The sequence below is a fragment of the Cherax quadricarinatus genome, chromosome 44, assembly GCF_038502225.1.
Source record: "Cherax quadricarinatus isolate ZL_2023a chromosome 44, ASM3850222v1, whole genome shotgun sequence".
Classification (NCBI taxonomy): domain Eukaryota; kingdom Metazoa; phylum Arthropoda; class Malacostraca; order Decapoda; family Parastacidae; genus Cherax; species Cherax quadricarinatus.
This window is the reverse complement of record NC_091335.1, coordinates 19,253,728-19,269,210: the sequence shown is the minus strand read 5'-3', so window position 1 is coordinate 19,269,210 and position 15,483 is coordinate 19,253,728. Positions and strand designations below refer to the sequence as shown.

The window sequence follows — 15,483 nt, the reverse complement described above, 5'->3', positions numbered from 1 at the left end:
ATGGTAGACAGGATAATATAAAAGTTGTAGTTGAAAATACTAGTTTAAAAAAGTATAGAATAAAAATGGGCAATAAAAAAAGTTTACAATAAGTTTGGTCAATATAGTTTAAAGTAAAATTGGGCAATAATAGGGATTTTAGAATAAAATTGGGCAATAGAGTATTTCTTAAAGTGAGGTAGAATAATTGAGGACAAGTTATGGTTAGTTTAAAATAAAATAAGATAGAACAGTGATGTGGTAAGATGTAAAGAAGGAGATAGATTCTGTAGATATTAAACACAATTAAGACTATGAGGTAGAATGGTCGTTGAATACAACAATGACAATCAAAAGTAGTTGGGGTATTAGAATTTTAGGGGGGGACAAATTTATGACAATATAACACTAACGGTGGACTGTGGGTATTATCTGCACTTATCTGTAATTGTGTGTATTTATAAATTAAAATGTAAATATTTCTTATTTACAAATTACATACATTGTTTAAGTGTGATGGTGGTGGTGGCCAAAGCCTCCACCAACACGGCTTCTCTCAGTGGCAGCCCTTAAACCCAACAACACCACTTACACCATTTACTCCTCTCATACATTATGACATATTTTGTTCATTCTAGAGTATATATCATGTTTCTATGTTATTAATATTGTTTATGTCATATTAGATGAATTGTGATAGATAAATAAGCTGTAGAGATGATGATAGCGTCATATTGAAGCATAATAAACTCGCCTTCCTCTTGCCTCCTACCTACCTCCTACACCAACAAGAATCAGTAAAGGTTAAGTGTGATGTTAAATGTTCATTTATCCATTTTATTAGTGCTTTATATTTATTTCTCATTGTTTTCTGTATGTAAATCTACATTTAATCTTTAAAAAATTATTTTTTGTTAATACTTTTGGCTGTCTGAAACGGATTAATTGGGTTTCCATTATTTCTTATGGGGAAAATAGATTCGCCAATCGTGAATTTCGCCAGTCGGCAGACTCTCTGAAATGGATTAATTGGGTTTCCACTATTTTTAATGAGGAAAAATAGATTCGCCAATCGTGAATTTCGCCAGTCGGCAGACTCTCTGGAACGGATTAATCACGAAATTCGGGGGTCCACTGTATAGTTATTCTCTATAAAATGTATTTTTTGTTAATACTTTTGGGTGTCTGAAACAGACTACAGTGGTCCCTCAAAAATCGTCCATAATCCGTTCCTGGAAGTGGGACTATTATCGAAATGGACGATTTTCGAATAAATTTTCCCCATAAGAAATAATGTAAATCCAATTAATTCGTTCTAGAAGTATCAACAACAATTTTTTTTTTTACCTAAAAGATAGATTTACATGCACAAAAGAATGAGCATTCAACATGACAGTTACCTTTATTGAAGGCTGTTGTTGATGAATGGAAGACAGGGAGGAGGAGAGAGGGAAGAGAGGTTATTTGGAAGGGGAATCCCCCTCCATAAGGACTCTAGGGCACTAATAAAATGTATAAATGAACATTGGAAATAGGGGTAGTTGATGAGTGGAACTGTCTGCCTAGTAGGGTGATCGAAGCTAAAACATTGGGTAGTTTCAAATTTAGGTTGGATAAATACACGAGTGAGAGGGGTTGGATTTGAGTCGGACTTGCACCTGAGCTTATTGCTTGGGTAGCATTTCTGTTAGTGGGTTGGATTTGTGAAGGACCGGCCTAGTATGGGCCAACAGGCTTATTGCAGTGTTCCTCCTTTCCAATGTTCTAAAAGCTATAGCTTGGGTAGTTTCAAATTTAGGTTGGATAAATACACGAGTGAAAGGGGTTGGATTTGAGTCGGACTTGCACCTGAGTTTATTGCTTGGGTAGCATTTGTTCTGTTAGTGGGTTGGATTTGTGAAGGACCGGCCTAGTATGGGCCAGCAGGCCTGTTCCAGTGTTCCTACTTTCTTAAGTTCTTATTTAACATCACACTTACCAGTAAGGTGATCGAGGCTAGGACCTTGGGTAGCTTCAAGAAGAGATTGGACAAATATATGAGTTGGAGGAGCCGAGTTTGATTTGTGTCATTGGGTACGGGAGTAAATTCTTGGGTAGCTTTGGGTGGAGGTCATTTTGATAAGGACCTGCCTTGTATGGGCCAGTAGACCTGCAGTGTTCTTCCATTGTTATGTTCTTATTGGCTATTTGTTTGTGTGAGGGAGGGATGGCAAGTTTATTGTTGGAGAATATGACACTAATATCAACTCTATGGCTTATTTATCTATCACAATTAAACTAATATGACATAATAAACAATATTAATAACATAGAAGCATGGAATATACTGTAGAATGAATAAGTCATTACGTATGTCACAAGAGGTGTTGTGTTGTGTTGTTGTTGGGTATATAAGGGCCACTGAGTGTAAGCCGTCCATAATGGTGGTGAGGCGGCGGTAGTTTTTGTAGCCCTATATAACTCCAACAACATTGGAGGAGTTGGTAGAATCGCTGAATCACTAAAGAAGGAACCCTCTACCACCATCACTACGACCTTCTACCACTATTACAACTGTTACCACCATCACTACCACCAAAGAAAGCTTCTAGTGCCAGCCCTTTGGTAAAGAATGTGAGAAACACAATTTATGAAAAAGTTTGTAGAAAAATACAAAGATGGTGGTGGTAGAGTGGAAGCAGTTGTGATAGTGGTTGATGAACATAAGAACATAAGAAAGGAGGATCACTGCAGCAGGCCTGTTGGCCCATGCTCGGCAGGTCCTTTACAATTCATCCCACTAACGAAACATTTTCCCAACCCAGCCCTCAATGCTACCCAAGAAATAAGCTCTGATAACTCTATCCACTCATTTGGGACTTGCAAATGAGTGGATAGAGTTATCAGAGCTTATTTCTTGGGTAGCATTGAGGACTGGGTTGGGAAAATGTTTCGTTAGTGGGATGAATTATAAAGGACCTGCCGAGCATGGGCCAACAGGCCTGCTGCAGTGATCTTCCTTTCTTATGTTCATCAACCACTATCACAACTGCTTCCACTCTACCACCACCATCTTTGTATTTTTCTACAAACTTTTTCATAAATTATGTGTTTCTCACATTCTTTACCAAAGGGCTGGCACTAGAAGCTTTATTTGGAGCCATGGTAGCTTATTTAGCACTTGCAAGCACTAAAATCAATGGAATATTATGAAATATTTCGTAGGAGCATGTGAGGGGACCGTCACTCACTGGTAAACAATGGCACACTGGCTGGGAAGGAAAGGCCGAGGCGGCTCAGAGCGTAAGTATGCGTCCAGGACGAAGGACTATTAGGACTATTAGCGAGTTACCGGACCATTTGCGAGCCAATATTTTGACGAAAAAACAGGACTATTTCCGAAATGGACGACTTTCAGGCCGGACGATTATTGAGGGACCACTGCAATTGGATTTACATTATTTCTTATGGGAAATATTAATTCGGTTTTCGTATGTTTCGGATTTAGACCGACCTTCTGGAACAGATTAAGTACGAAAATCGGAGTTCCACCATAATATCAGTTTGTGTAATAAATCTGTTGCTGTCAAAGAGAAAATCTAAAGTCGAAGGTGGGACTGTCATCAAGGAGGAAAGATAAAGTAAGGGTGCTAGAGTGGTGATGACACTGGAGGTAAATTCTGCATGCTCGTTGAAAAACGGGACAGCCAACAGAATATGGCAGACTGAAATTGGAACCTGACAGGTCTCAGAGTGGAACAGGGTGCCTCTCCATGAGATACCTATGAGCAAGACTGGTGTGCCCGATGGGAAGATGGGAGAGCATAGTCTCCTAACCTTGGCTCTGATGAATAGAAGAAAGCCAGAAACCTAAACATGGCTTTATAGAATATAATTTGTTAAGTCATATATCAACAGCTGCAAAGGTGGTTAGAGATTACAGCAAAATAGTCTGAGAATAGAATACCTATAGAATAACTGGGAGGTCATGTACTGCTGACCATGCAGCAGTGTCTGCCTGTTCGTTGCCCTGTACATCAATGTGACCAGGCACCCAGCAGAAAACTATTGTTTTGTTTTTGCTAGAAATGGACAACCAAGTTGTATACGAAAAACTAAGGGATAAGGCAAAATAAATTTTTTAATAGCTTGCAAATTATTATTATTATAATCAAAAAGAAGCGCTAAGCCACAAGGGCTATACAGCATAATAGCTTGCAAAGCACTAAAGGAGTCTGACACTATACAAACGTTGAGGTAGGCATAGATGCAATATGAATAATTGCAATGAGAACTGCATACAGTTCAGCTGTAAAAATGCTAGCCAAGTCTAATAAATGCCCTCACGCATCGTTGTTTAGGAACCCTGATGCAAACCTGACACCATCAGGGGATTTAGATCCATCAGTGTACACTGCAATGGCATGAAAATGAGACGAAGTGGTTGAGAATAAGGGAGCAAGAAGCAACTGTAGGTATTTGAGTTTTCATGCACGGCACTGGGGAAGAACAGACATGAACTGTTGGAAGCTTCCAAAGTGGAAGAGAAAAGCTAGATGAACATATAAAGGGGGCAGCTGAAGAGAAGTCAAGAGTGAGTGTTCAGACAGTGAGAAAAGGTATGGAGTAAACGGGCAATGAACAAACAGTGGACTTCTATTAACATCCAATACTATCCTGTATGTAGAAAAATCGTGAAGGTCATGAGCGGACAAAATAATGCAGGCAGTGGGCATCATGGCAATTGTTCAAGGATGGAACATTTGCCTCTGTATGTAGGCTCTCGACAGGAGCGACAAGCACCTAGACATAACATAATCCCTGATGATAGATGGGATCAAGTTTAGAAAGAGTTGTGGGAGAGGCTGCAGAAAATACTTGGTCGCCATAGTCTAGTTTTGATAAAAGGGCTGAATGCAGTCAAAGAAGAGTTCGACAGTCAGCCCCCACAAAAGAAGAGCAAGGGTTTTAAGGAGGTTCAGCTGGCTATGGGAAGTTGCTTTCAGGGATACGGAAGCCGTACAGGTACAGTATAACTGAGTATCAGAGACAACAGAACATCTGGTGAAAGTAATTTGGTGCGTTTTAGCACCAGAAAACTTAAACCCGTGTGTAGTGGCCCAATGGGAAACATGGTTGACAGCATTTTGGAGCGAGGCCGCTACTAGGCGGCAGTCAGCGCCTGCACAGGCTATAGCAAAGTCATCGACAAAGTAATGACCAAATATTAGATGGGAAAACAGAGGCTTGATCATTTATAGCTAGTAGAAAGTGTGTGGAGCTAAGTACACATCCCTGAAGGACATGTGGTAACTCAAATGTTTCATTTAATCACCTCCATGAACTTCTTTCTGCACATTTCTGGTCTACAATGTGGTTCTCAGTTCTCCCGGTCTAGTTCACAATGAAATATTCCATTATAAGTAGCTTCACTTTAGCCTTAAATGTACTAGTGGCTGCCGTGTCAACCACTCTCGGTTGTTGTCCTCGCATTCCTGCATTTCTCTCTTACTATTAGGTAGTGGGTTGTATACAAGTGTGATTTTTTTTTTTTTTTTCAACCAACTGGCCATCTTCTACCAAGGTACCTCTTCACCCCCCAATCCCCCCTTCCCTAGCCCATCTCCCCTTTTCCTCGTCCCGTTTGTAGCCTCTGGGGTCCTTCCCTCTGGCACTACGGTTTCTAGGTAGGGGAAGTGTGCTGGGGTTCATCAAACTCTGTGGGGGTCTCTCGGGAGTAGTGCAGTTTGCCGTGGAATCTGGATCATCTGGAGGTTTCCTTCCCTGATTTCCAGGAGGTAGGGCAGGGTGTTCTGCAGGTGGTATGCATTGTGGTGGGTATCAGATTGCCCCCTCTTTTGAGGGGGTGTGACATGGGTGTGGCACAGGTTCCATGCTGCATGTGCACTGCTGGCGGTTTAGAGGTCCTCTTGGATGAAGGGAGGAACTTACGACCTTTCCCTGCCTTCTAGTAATTTTTTTTTTTTTTTGTTCTTAGAAGTGCCACCATCATGGTGTCTTCGTTCCATCCCCCCCTCTCCTCCCAGGGCCCTTTCTGTTACCACATCCTGTTCTGACCCAGCTTCGTTATTGGACCATTCTCCAGACTTCCCATACCCCTGTACCTTCTGCTGGTGACGCTTCATCACCTGCTCCAGGTGCTGAGGCTCCATCTGTTTCTTCTAGTGCCTCTGCCCCTTGCACACCTTTGTGCATACAGTGCGATGGTTTTCAGATCGCCCACCTGCCTCAGGTCAGGCCGCCACGATCCTACACTTAAACGTTCCAGACCCTTTGCGTACAACGGTCCCTCAATTTCTGCTCATTCCACCCAGAAATGACCTACATGACACCCACTTCCTTTATGCACTATGTTTACAAGTACACAGTGGACCAAATTCTTTTCCTTGCAACCTATGTCTCTGATTATCTTTCAGACCACAGTATCAGTAAAGGTCTTTTACGACACGTTAGCCAAAATATATCATTTCACGCTCTTTGCAGTGGTGCGTGCATAGTTACTGTTCAGAACCCAGGCCAAGCTAATGATCTTTCCCATCACAGTTCAGAAACATGCTACTCTCAATTCTTGCATTGGTACGGTGGTCTTCTTACCAGTGTGCAGTGTGATTTTGTTTTGCAGTGATATTTTAGAGCAATTAGCCCTTCAGGACCTTCCAGTTCTCAAAGTAGACACACGTGTCCTGCCCGCAGTTACCCTGTAACATCACCCGCTTAACCTTTGTCGTGAACTCCCATCCTCCGTTTATATCACTGGACACTGCCTAGAGGTCTGTAAAGTGGTCCTTACACCCCAACAGTATCAAAATTGTTGGCATTTCGGACATCCAGCTAAATACCACAGGTCAGCGGTGGAGTGCCCGGCCTGCAGTGCCATGGATCATGCTAATACATCTGGCAGTCTTTGCCTTAATTGCAATGAAACTTGCCCTTCTTTTTCCCGCCGTGAAAATCTTTGTCTTAACGTGAAATCTGTTGTGTTAACCCTTTGACTGTCAAGACCCCCAAATCCTGAAGTGTGTCTGTCGCAAAATATTCAAAAAAAAAAATTCTCATGAAATGATAGAGAATTTTTTCCCAGTGGTAATGACACCAAAAGTACAAAACTTGTGGAATTATGGTCTCGCAAAGTTAGCGATCGTGGCGATTACGCCCACTTTGATCCCTATTTTCAGCCAATTCCATTATTCTAGTCAACGAAACTCATAGCTAATTCTTTAGAACTCCATTTGTTCTATTGATTGAGTACAAGAAACTGCCCATTTACCATTTTCAACCATAAAGTGGTCAGAAATTGGCAATTTCATGCAAGTTAAAAAAAGATGCCAATTTCAAAATTGTTATTATTATTAACACACTGGCCGATTCTCACCAAGGCAGGGTGGCCCGAAAAAGAGAAACTTTCACCATCATTCACTCCATCACTGTCTTGCCAGAAGGGTGCTTTACACTACAGTTTTTAAACTGCAACGTTAACACCCCTCCTTCAGAGTGCAGGCACTGTATTTCCCATCTCCAGGACTCAAGTCCGGCCTGCCGGTTTCCCTGAATCCCTTCATAAATGTTACGTTGCTCACACTCCAACAGCACGTCAAGTATTAAAAACCATTTGTCTCCATTCACTCCTATCAAACACGCTCACGCATGCCTGCTGGAAGTCCAAGCCCCTCGATCACAAAACCTCCTTTACCCCTTTCCTAGGCCGACCCCTACCCCGCCTTCCTTCCACTACAGACTGATACACTCTTGAAGTCATTCTGTTTTGCTCCATTCTCTCTACATGTCCAAACCACCTCAACAACCCTTCCTCAGCCCTCTGGACAACAGTTTTGGTAATCCCGCATCTCCTCCTAACTTCCAAACTACGAATTCTCTGCATTATATTCACACCACACATTGCCCTCAGACATGACATCTCCACTGCCTCCAGCCTTCTCCTCGCTGCAACATTCATCACCCATGCTTCACACCCATATAAGAGTGTTGGTAAAGCTATACTCTCATACATTCCCCTCTTTGCCTCCAAGAACTTTGTCCTTGGAGGCAAAGAGGGGAATGTATGAGAGTATAGTTTTACCAACGCTCTTATATGGGTGTGAAGCATGGGTGATGAATGTTGCAGCGAGGTCCAGAATAAAAAATGCAGACATTCCTGGCACTAGAATAACATTTTCCCTGTTCATTAGTCATGTCTCCAGGCCCTCTTATATTACTCTTGCTGTCTATTTTGAATTTTTGCAGAAATCGAACATTTCTGCTACTTTGAGCTCAATTTCAAGGTCCTTTTCTTTGTGAAACCAATCAAAATCATTTCTATTCCTGTAATATATCTATGTTCTATCAAATGAGACCAAGAAAACGAGAATACAGCCATAAATACTACATGAAAATAATACACCTCAAAGTCGGTGTTGTAATCCAAAAACATGGTCAGAGTTTGTTTTTTTTTCCTCGTGCACTGCTTGCTGCAGGATTTTTTTTTTCTTCAAGGGGGGCTCCTTGTCACGGTGAAGAGGCTCTTGGTCTGAGGAATTAGACCTGTCGGTCTCCTTCCTCAGACCGAATGTAATTACCCCCAATCCCCCCTTCCCTATCCCATCCTCCCCACCCCTCCCTTTTGCCCTTCCTCTTTTTGGCCTTTGGGATTTTTCCCACAGACACACTAGTTCCTAGGTAGGGGAAAGGGTACCGGGGTCCATTCCATTCTGTTTAGGTTCTTGGCGGTGGCATAGTTTGCTGTGGAATCTGGATCGCCTGGGGATGTCCCGATCCCTCTCCGGTATCCCGGAGGGTGGCTTTGGGTGTCTTTGGGGCGACGGGTGTATCTCTGGAAGCTACCTTTCGGATTCCGGTCGCCCTCTTTTGTCCACCGAGGTAGCTCGGTAGATGCGAGGTTGCTATCCCGGATTGCTGGTTTACTGGCATGAAGGTAGGTTATGGCACGGGTTCCATGCTGCATCTGCGCTACTTGCGGTGCAGAGGTCCTCTTGATGGAACATCTGGTAAATCGATGTTTAATGTGGTATTCCCCTCAGGGAAGGTTCCTTGATGTTGGTGAGGGGCTCTTGATTTAGGGAATTGGATCTGTGCTCCAGTTCCCCGAATTAAGCCTGAATGCCTTCCACATCCCTCCCAGGCGCTGTATAATCCTACGGGTTTAGCGCTTCCCCTTGATTATAATAATAATTAATGTATTTAGAGACAAAAGTCTCTCCACTAGTCAATATGGCTTTTGTAAGGGCCGTTCTACCATAGATCCCTTACTACGCTTGGATACATATGTTTGTAATGCCTTTGCGAATAACCACTCAGTTATTGCCATTTTTTTGACCTCGAAGGCATACGATACAACTTGGAGGTATAATATATTGGCCCAAGCCTACTCCTTAGGCCTCCGAGGCAATCTACCATCCTTCCTTAAAAACTTTTTAACTGACAGACATTTCCGTGTTCGGGTTAATAATGTGCTCTCCTCGGACTTTGTCCAAGCTGAGGGTATCCCTCAGGGATGTATTCTGAGCACAACACTTTTTCTCCTCGCTATAAATGATTTGGCCCCTAGATCTATTCAGCGGCTTCTCCTACTACTCTCTCAAGCCTTAATCCCATCCCTCACCAGGGATTACGTTTCTGCCTTGGTGCTTTTCGCTCTTTTCCTGTTGAGAGCCTCTATGCAGAAGCGAATATTCCATCCTTGTCCAATCACCGTGATGCCCATTGCCTTCGCTACTATGTTCGCTCTCATGATCTCCGCAATCCTTCCATACGTAGAATAGTCACCGATGTTAGTAGACATTCTTTATTTGTTCGTTGCCCCTGTTTGCTCCATCCCTTTTCTCTGACTACATTTACTCTTGTCTTCCCTTCAGTTACCACCTTTCTATGTTCATGTAGCATCTCACTTTTCCCTGCCCCCTTGGGAAGTTCCAGCTGTCCAAGTCTGTTCTGTCTCACTCCCTTGCGTGAAAGCCCAAGTGCCTACGGTAGCTTCCTGCTCTCTTTTTCTTGACCACTTCTGCTCTCATTCTATCAGTGTACACAGATGGCTCTAAGTCTTCTGATGGCATCAGATTCGCAGCAGCGTTTCCGGACAGTGTTGTGCGAGGACATTTACTATCCTCGGCTAGCATTTTTACAGCTGAATTGTATGCCATTCTTGCAGGACTTATCCGTATTGCATCTATGCCCGTCATCATTTGTGGTTGTCTCAGACTCCCTTAGTGCTCTACAGGCTATATGAAAATTTGATACACCTCACCCCCTAGTCCTCCGTATCCAACTTTGGCTACGCCGTATCTCTACCAAGCATAAAGATATTGTTTTTTGTTGGGTCCTTGGTCATGTTGACGTACAGGGCAATGAACAGGCAGACACTGCTGCACGGTCAGCAGTACATGACCTACCAGTTTCACATAGAGGTGTTCCATTTACGGACTATTTTACTGTAATAGCCACCCACCTTCACGCCCGTTGGTCTGATCTACTCGGTAACAAACTTCATTCTATTAAATCGAGTATAGGTTACTGGCCATCTTCTTGTCATCAGTGTCGAAGTTGGGAGACTACTCTCTCCCGTCTTTGCATTGGCCACACTCGTCTTACTCATGGAGAGGCACCCTGTTCCTCTCTGCGAGACGTGTCAGGTTCCATTATCAGTTAGCCACATTCTGTTAGACTGCCCTCTCTATCAACGAGCACGCAGAATTTACCTCCAATGTCGTCTCCTCTCTACCTTCCCTTCTTGCTGATGGACCCTCCTTTAATCCTGACTCTCTCAATGACTGATTTACTCCACAAACTCTGATGATGATACCTTTCGCACTCCCCTCAGCCCTTTCTACCCTCTACCCTGCTGTTCTCCATAACCTATTACTCATCCATCTCCCTTTTGCCACCCGATACCCTCGCTTCCTTCCTGCCCTGCAGCGCTGTATAGCCCTTGTGGTTTAGCGCTTATTTTTTATTATAATTTAATCCTGACTCTCATTGACTTCTTGACAACAACTGACTTACTCCACAAACTCTGATGACGATACCTTTCGCACTCCCCTCAGCCCTTTCTACCTTAATCTCTTGCTACCCTCTACCCCTGTACTTGCCACCTGATACCCCTGCTTCCTTCCTGCCCTGCAGTGCTGTATAGCCCTTGTGGTTTAGCGCTTCTTTTTGATCATAATACAGGATTTTTTTTATACTGCTCACGCAGACCCATTCTCACATGTGGGCCTACCAGCTAGAATTTTGGTGTATTAATACATCAAAAAATACTGGTTCGTAAGATGTATATACACAACACTGACAGTCAAAGGGTTAAGGAGAGCGTAGGTCTTATGCTATGGCTGTCTCTTGGCTCCGCCTTCAGGGGAATCTTCCTTGTGTTCCTTATTCTCGAGTAGCTAGGAGACTTCCAACCTTGACGGTGGTCCCCCCCCACCTACCAGCTCCTCTGGTGCCATGTCTTCCGGGGTCACCCCTCTAATTCTTTTTCAGTTTTACCCCCCTAAAACCCCCACCTCCGTACCTCTTCCTACTTCTACTATATCTCACCCGCTAGTTTCTCAGTCTGTGAGGCCTCGCACACCTCCACCTGCTAAGTTGAACCTGTCTCCTAAGCTTAAGTCTCTTCACATTCCTCCGGTGCTTACAATTTCCAAACAGTCCTCCTTTTCAGTCTTGGTGCCTAGTTCTCACCCCCCTTTCTAACTCGCATGAAGGTAGAGGTTCACCTACCCTCTTTTTCTGTGCCCCCCAGACTCCTTCAACCTCCTTCCTCTCTGGTTTCACTGCAGGACTCTTCTGTCCCCTCCGGCACATCTCTCCAGGTTCGTACTTCCCTCTCAAACCTCTTTGGTTCCCTCCAGTTTCCCCAATCTCTACCTCACCTGTCTCTTAAGTCATGGTATTGGCATCTTCCTTGTCCGCTAAAACACTTCATGCTACCTCCGACTATATTGTGGAGACAAAACCCTCGATGGTCACCAGTGCACCGCCTTATTTTTCACAACCCTTGCAGCAGTCTTTTCCGTCACAGCATTCCGATTCCTCCTTGCTTACATGCTTTCCATTGCCTCCACACATTGACTTCACAGACCTTACTAGCCCGTAGATTTAATCACTTCTCATTGTTAGCATACGTATCTCTGTGCATAATGACTCGTTTACAATGGAATATTTGTGACCTCGGGTAATTGGGGAGAGCTTTAGGTGTTGCTCTCCCAGTTTTCCCCAGTATGTCAGGTTACAAGAGCATAAAGTTTGTTCAGTGGTTATCCATCCCATTGCTGCCCTTACCATTCTTACCTTCTTGCAAATGGCCCTACCTTTGATTTATGATCACTTTTTGACTATACGTACAAAGTTTGGCACACAACTCCTAGTGTTCCTTACAGTCCTCTCCACGTAGCTCTATAGCCCTGGCACTATATGTCAGTTTAGTGCTTTGATTATAATAATTCTACCAAGGTAGGGATACTTCCCCCCCCCCAAAAAAAAAATCACCACTGTCTTGTCCGAGGTGCATTGATACTGCACCTCAGATGCCCTCTAAACTGCAATATTCCCACCCCTTTTCCAGAGTGCAGGCATAGTACTTTTCTCCTCCAGGACTCGAGTCCAGCTAACTGGTTTCCCCGAATCCCTTCATAAATGTTGTTGCCTTGCTCACACTCCAACAGCATGTCAGGTTATGAAAACACCTGTGCAACTCCTAACACTACCCTTTAAAAATGTTACAACTGTATTGTATTTTCAGGTCTCGGTAACTCTGCGTGAACTAGGTCTCGACTTCACAGGAGGATATTCAATTACTGATGTTTTTGATGGTGTACATTATGGAACTGTTCTCCCAGACAAACGGTTCAAGGTAGATGTGAACCCTTCAGGGGTGGTACTGGTGAGATGTGACCTTGTCAAGTCTACTGGGTTTGGTACCAGGTCACAGTTTAGAGAACCACCTCAGCAAAATGCCTTCAGAAACCCATTTCAGAATAATCTTTTTAGTCCGTTTGGACAACAGAGACATTTCTAAAATAAAGAATCCCTTTTTGTATGTACAGAGAGGTTTATACTTTTACATGGCCAATATTTATCAATTTTTCTTATGTTGTTAGAATTTCCTTATGTTTGGACTTTTTTTTATATATACAGTGGACCCCCGCATAACGATCAGCTTCCAACTCGACCAATTATGTAAGTGTATTTTTGTAGGTGTATTTTTGGGGGTCTGAAACGGACTAATCTAATTCACAATATCTCTTATGGGAACAAATTCGGTCTATAACGGCACCCAAACAGACTTCAGGATTGAAATAATATCGTTATCTGGGGGTCCACTGTATATATATATATATATACATGTATATGCTAGTAAGTTGTAAGATAATAAAATGTATCTCAATATACAAGATATTTAAATTTCAGATATGAAATTACAATACTATAATTTTAAGAGACCAGGAAACCATTTTATTTAGTGATCAATTTTGAATCGTGGAAAAAGTGACTTACCTTTTAACTGCATCTAATATACTACTATGCAATGATTGTGTATCCAACATACTGGCACACAATTTTCAAAAATGCCACCTGCCAGTTTTTTTTTACCTCAGCTCAACTGTTTGGATCTCCTAAAACCTCCTCTTGCCTTTGAAAGAAATCAGAGACTAGGCAGATCTCTGCATAATGAAACTAAGGCCTGTTTTTTCCACCAGCTTCCCTACCAGCAAACAAGTTGTGAATTATTATTATTATAATCAAAAAGAAGCGCTAAGCCACAAGGGCTATACAGCAACAAGTTGTGAAACAACCAGGAAGATGCATTATTTGTTACAAATTTAATACAGTAAGATACTAACAGTGGAATTCAGCCAATATTATTATAATCAAAAAGAAGTGCTAAGCCACAAATTCAGCCAATAAATACACTATATAGACTTAACCCAGGATAATCCAATCTAGTCAGTGTGACATAATTCTGTGTATACAGTATATCACTATATTTTCATCTCTCTGAATTTAAGCTTAGGACAATAGAAGGGAAGAGGAGAGACTAGAGGATTGACGAGGGAAAGAGGGTATGAAGGGAGAAAAAGTTGGCATATGAAATGTTTTTGCAATATAGAATTGATATACAGAGGAAGGAGCATGTGGAGATCCAAAGAGAGGTTAAGAGTGGTGAGAGAGTGGCAAAGGTGTCATCAGCAAATTTTCTGAGAATAATGAAAAATTCTGGAGTGAGTTCAGTAAGCTGAGAAAGCCTAGGGAAAAAATGTATTTAACAAAGACAAAAGAGTGGAGCTATTAACCCCTTGACTGTCGCAACCCCAAATCCTGAGGAGTGTCCTGGTGTCGCAAAATTTCCGAAAAAAAATTATTTTTTTCTCATGAAATGAGAGAGAATCTTTTCCCGATTGTATTGACACCAAAAGAACAAAATTTGATGGAAAATGACGGAATTACGCTCTCGCAAAGTTAGCGGCCTCTGCGATATTTATGAATCAGCGATTTTGCCCACTTGGAGCCCTATTTTTGGCTAATTCCATTGTTCCAGTCGACCAAACTCATAGCTATTTCTTTAGAACTCCATTTTTTTCTATCGATTGAGTACAAGAAACTGCCCATTTACCGATTTCAATTAAACAATAACGTGGTCAGATTATTATAATCAAAAAGAAGCGCTAAGCCACAAGGGCTATACAGCGCTGCAGGGCAGGAAGGAAGCAAGGGCATCAGGTGGCAAAAGGGAGGTGGATGAGTAATAGGTTACGGATAACAGCGGAGCAGTGGATGGTGAAAGGGTAAAGGGCAGCAAGAGACTGAGCTAGAAAGGGCTGAGGGGAGTGCGTAAGGTATCATCATCAGAGTTTGTGGAGTAAATCAGTCGTTGTCAAGAAGTCAATGAGAGAGTCAGGATTAAAGGAGGGTCCATCAGCAAGAAGGGAAGGTAAAGAGAGAGTAGTAGAACGAAGACGGCGTTGGAGGTAAATTCTGCGTGCTCGTTGATAGAGAGGGCAGTCTAACAGAATGTGGCTAATCGATACTGGAACTTGACACTGCTCACAGAGAGGTACAGGGTGCCTCTCCAAGAGATACCCGTGAGTAAGACGAGTGTGGCCAATGCGAAGACGGGAGAGAGTGGTCTCCCAACCACGGCACTGATGACAAGAAGACGGCCAGTAACCTATGCTCGGTTTAATAGAATGAAGTTTGTTACCTAGCAGAGTTGACCAACGTTGTTGCCAACGGGCGCGAAGGTGGGCAGCTATTGTAGCAAAATAGTCCAGAAATGGAACACCTCTATAGGAAATTGGTAGGTCATGTACTGCTGACCGCGTAGCACTGTCTGCCTGTTCATTGCCCTGCACGTCGACATGACCAGGGACCCAACAAAAAATAATATCTTTATGCTTCGTAGAGATACAGCGTAGCCAAAGTTGGATAAGGAGAACTAGGGGGTGAGATGTATCAAATTTTCGTATAGCCTGTAGAGCACTAAGGGAGTCTGAG

At 42.9% G+C, this 15,483-nt stretch overlaps 1 protein-coding gene across 1 annotated transcript in view; it reads left to right on the top strand.

Moving 5' to 3' along the window:
* LOC128697418 (alpha-N-acetylgalactosaminidase) overlaps positions 1–13,382 on the top strand; it is a 214,800-nt gene extending 201,418 nt beyond the window's left edge. The window contains exon 11 of the mRNA XM_053789045.2: positions 12,731–13,382. Within this exon, the coding sequence (XP_053645020.1) occupies positions 12,731–13,006 (276 nt within the window). The 3' untranslated portion in view covers positions 13,007–13,382. The remainder of the gene's footprint in view (positions 1–12,730) is intronic.
* The last annotated feature ends 2,101 nt before the right edge of the window (positions 13,383–15,483 follow it).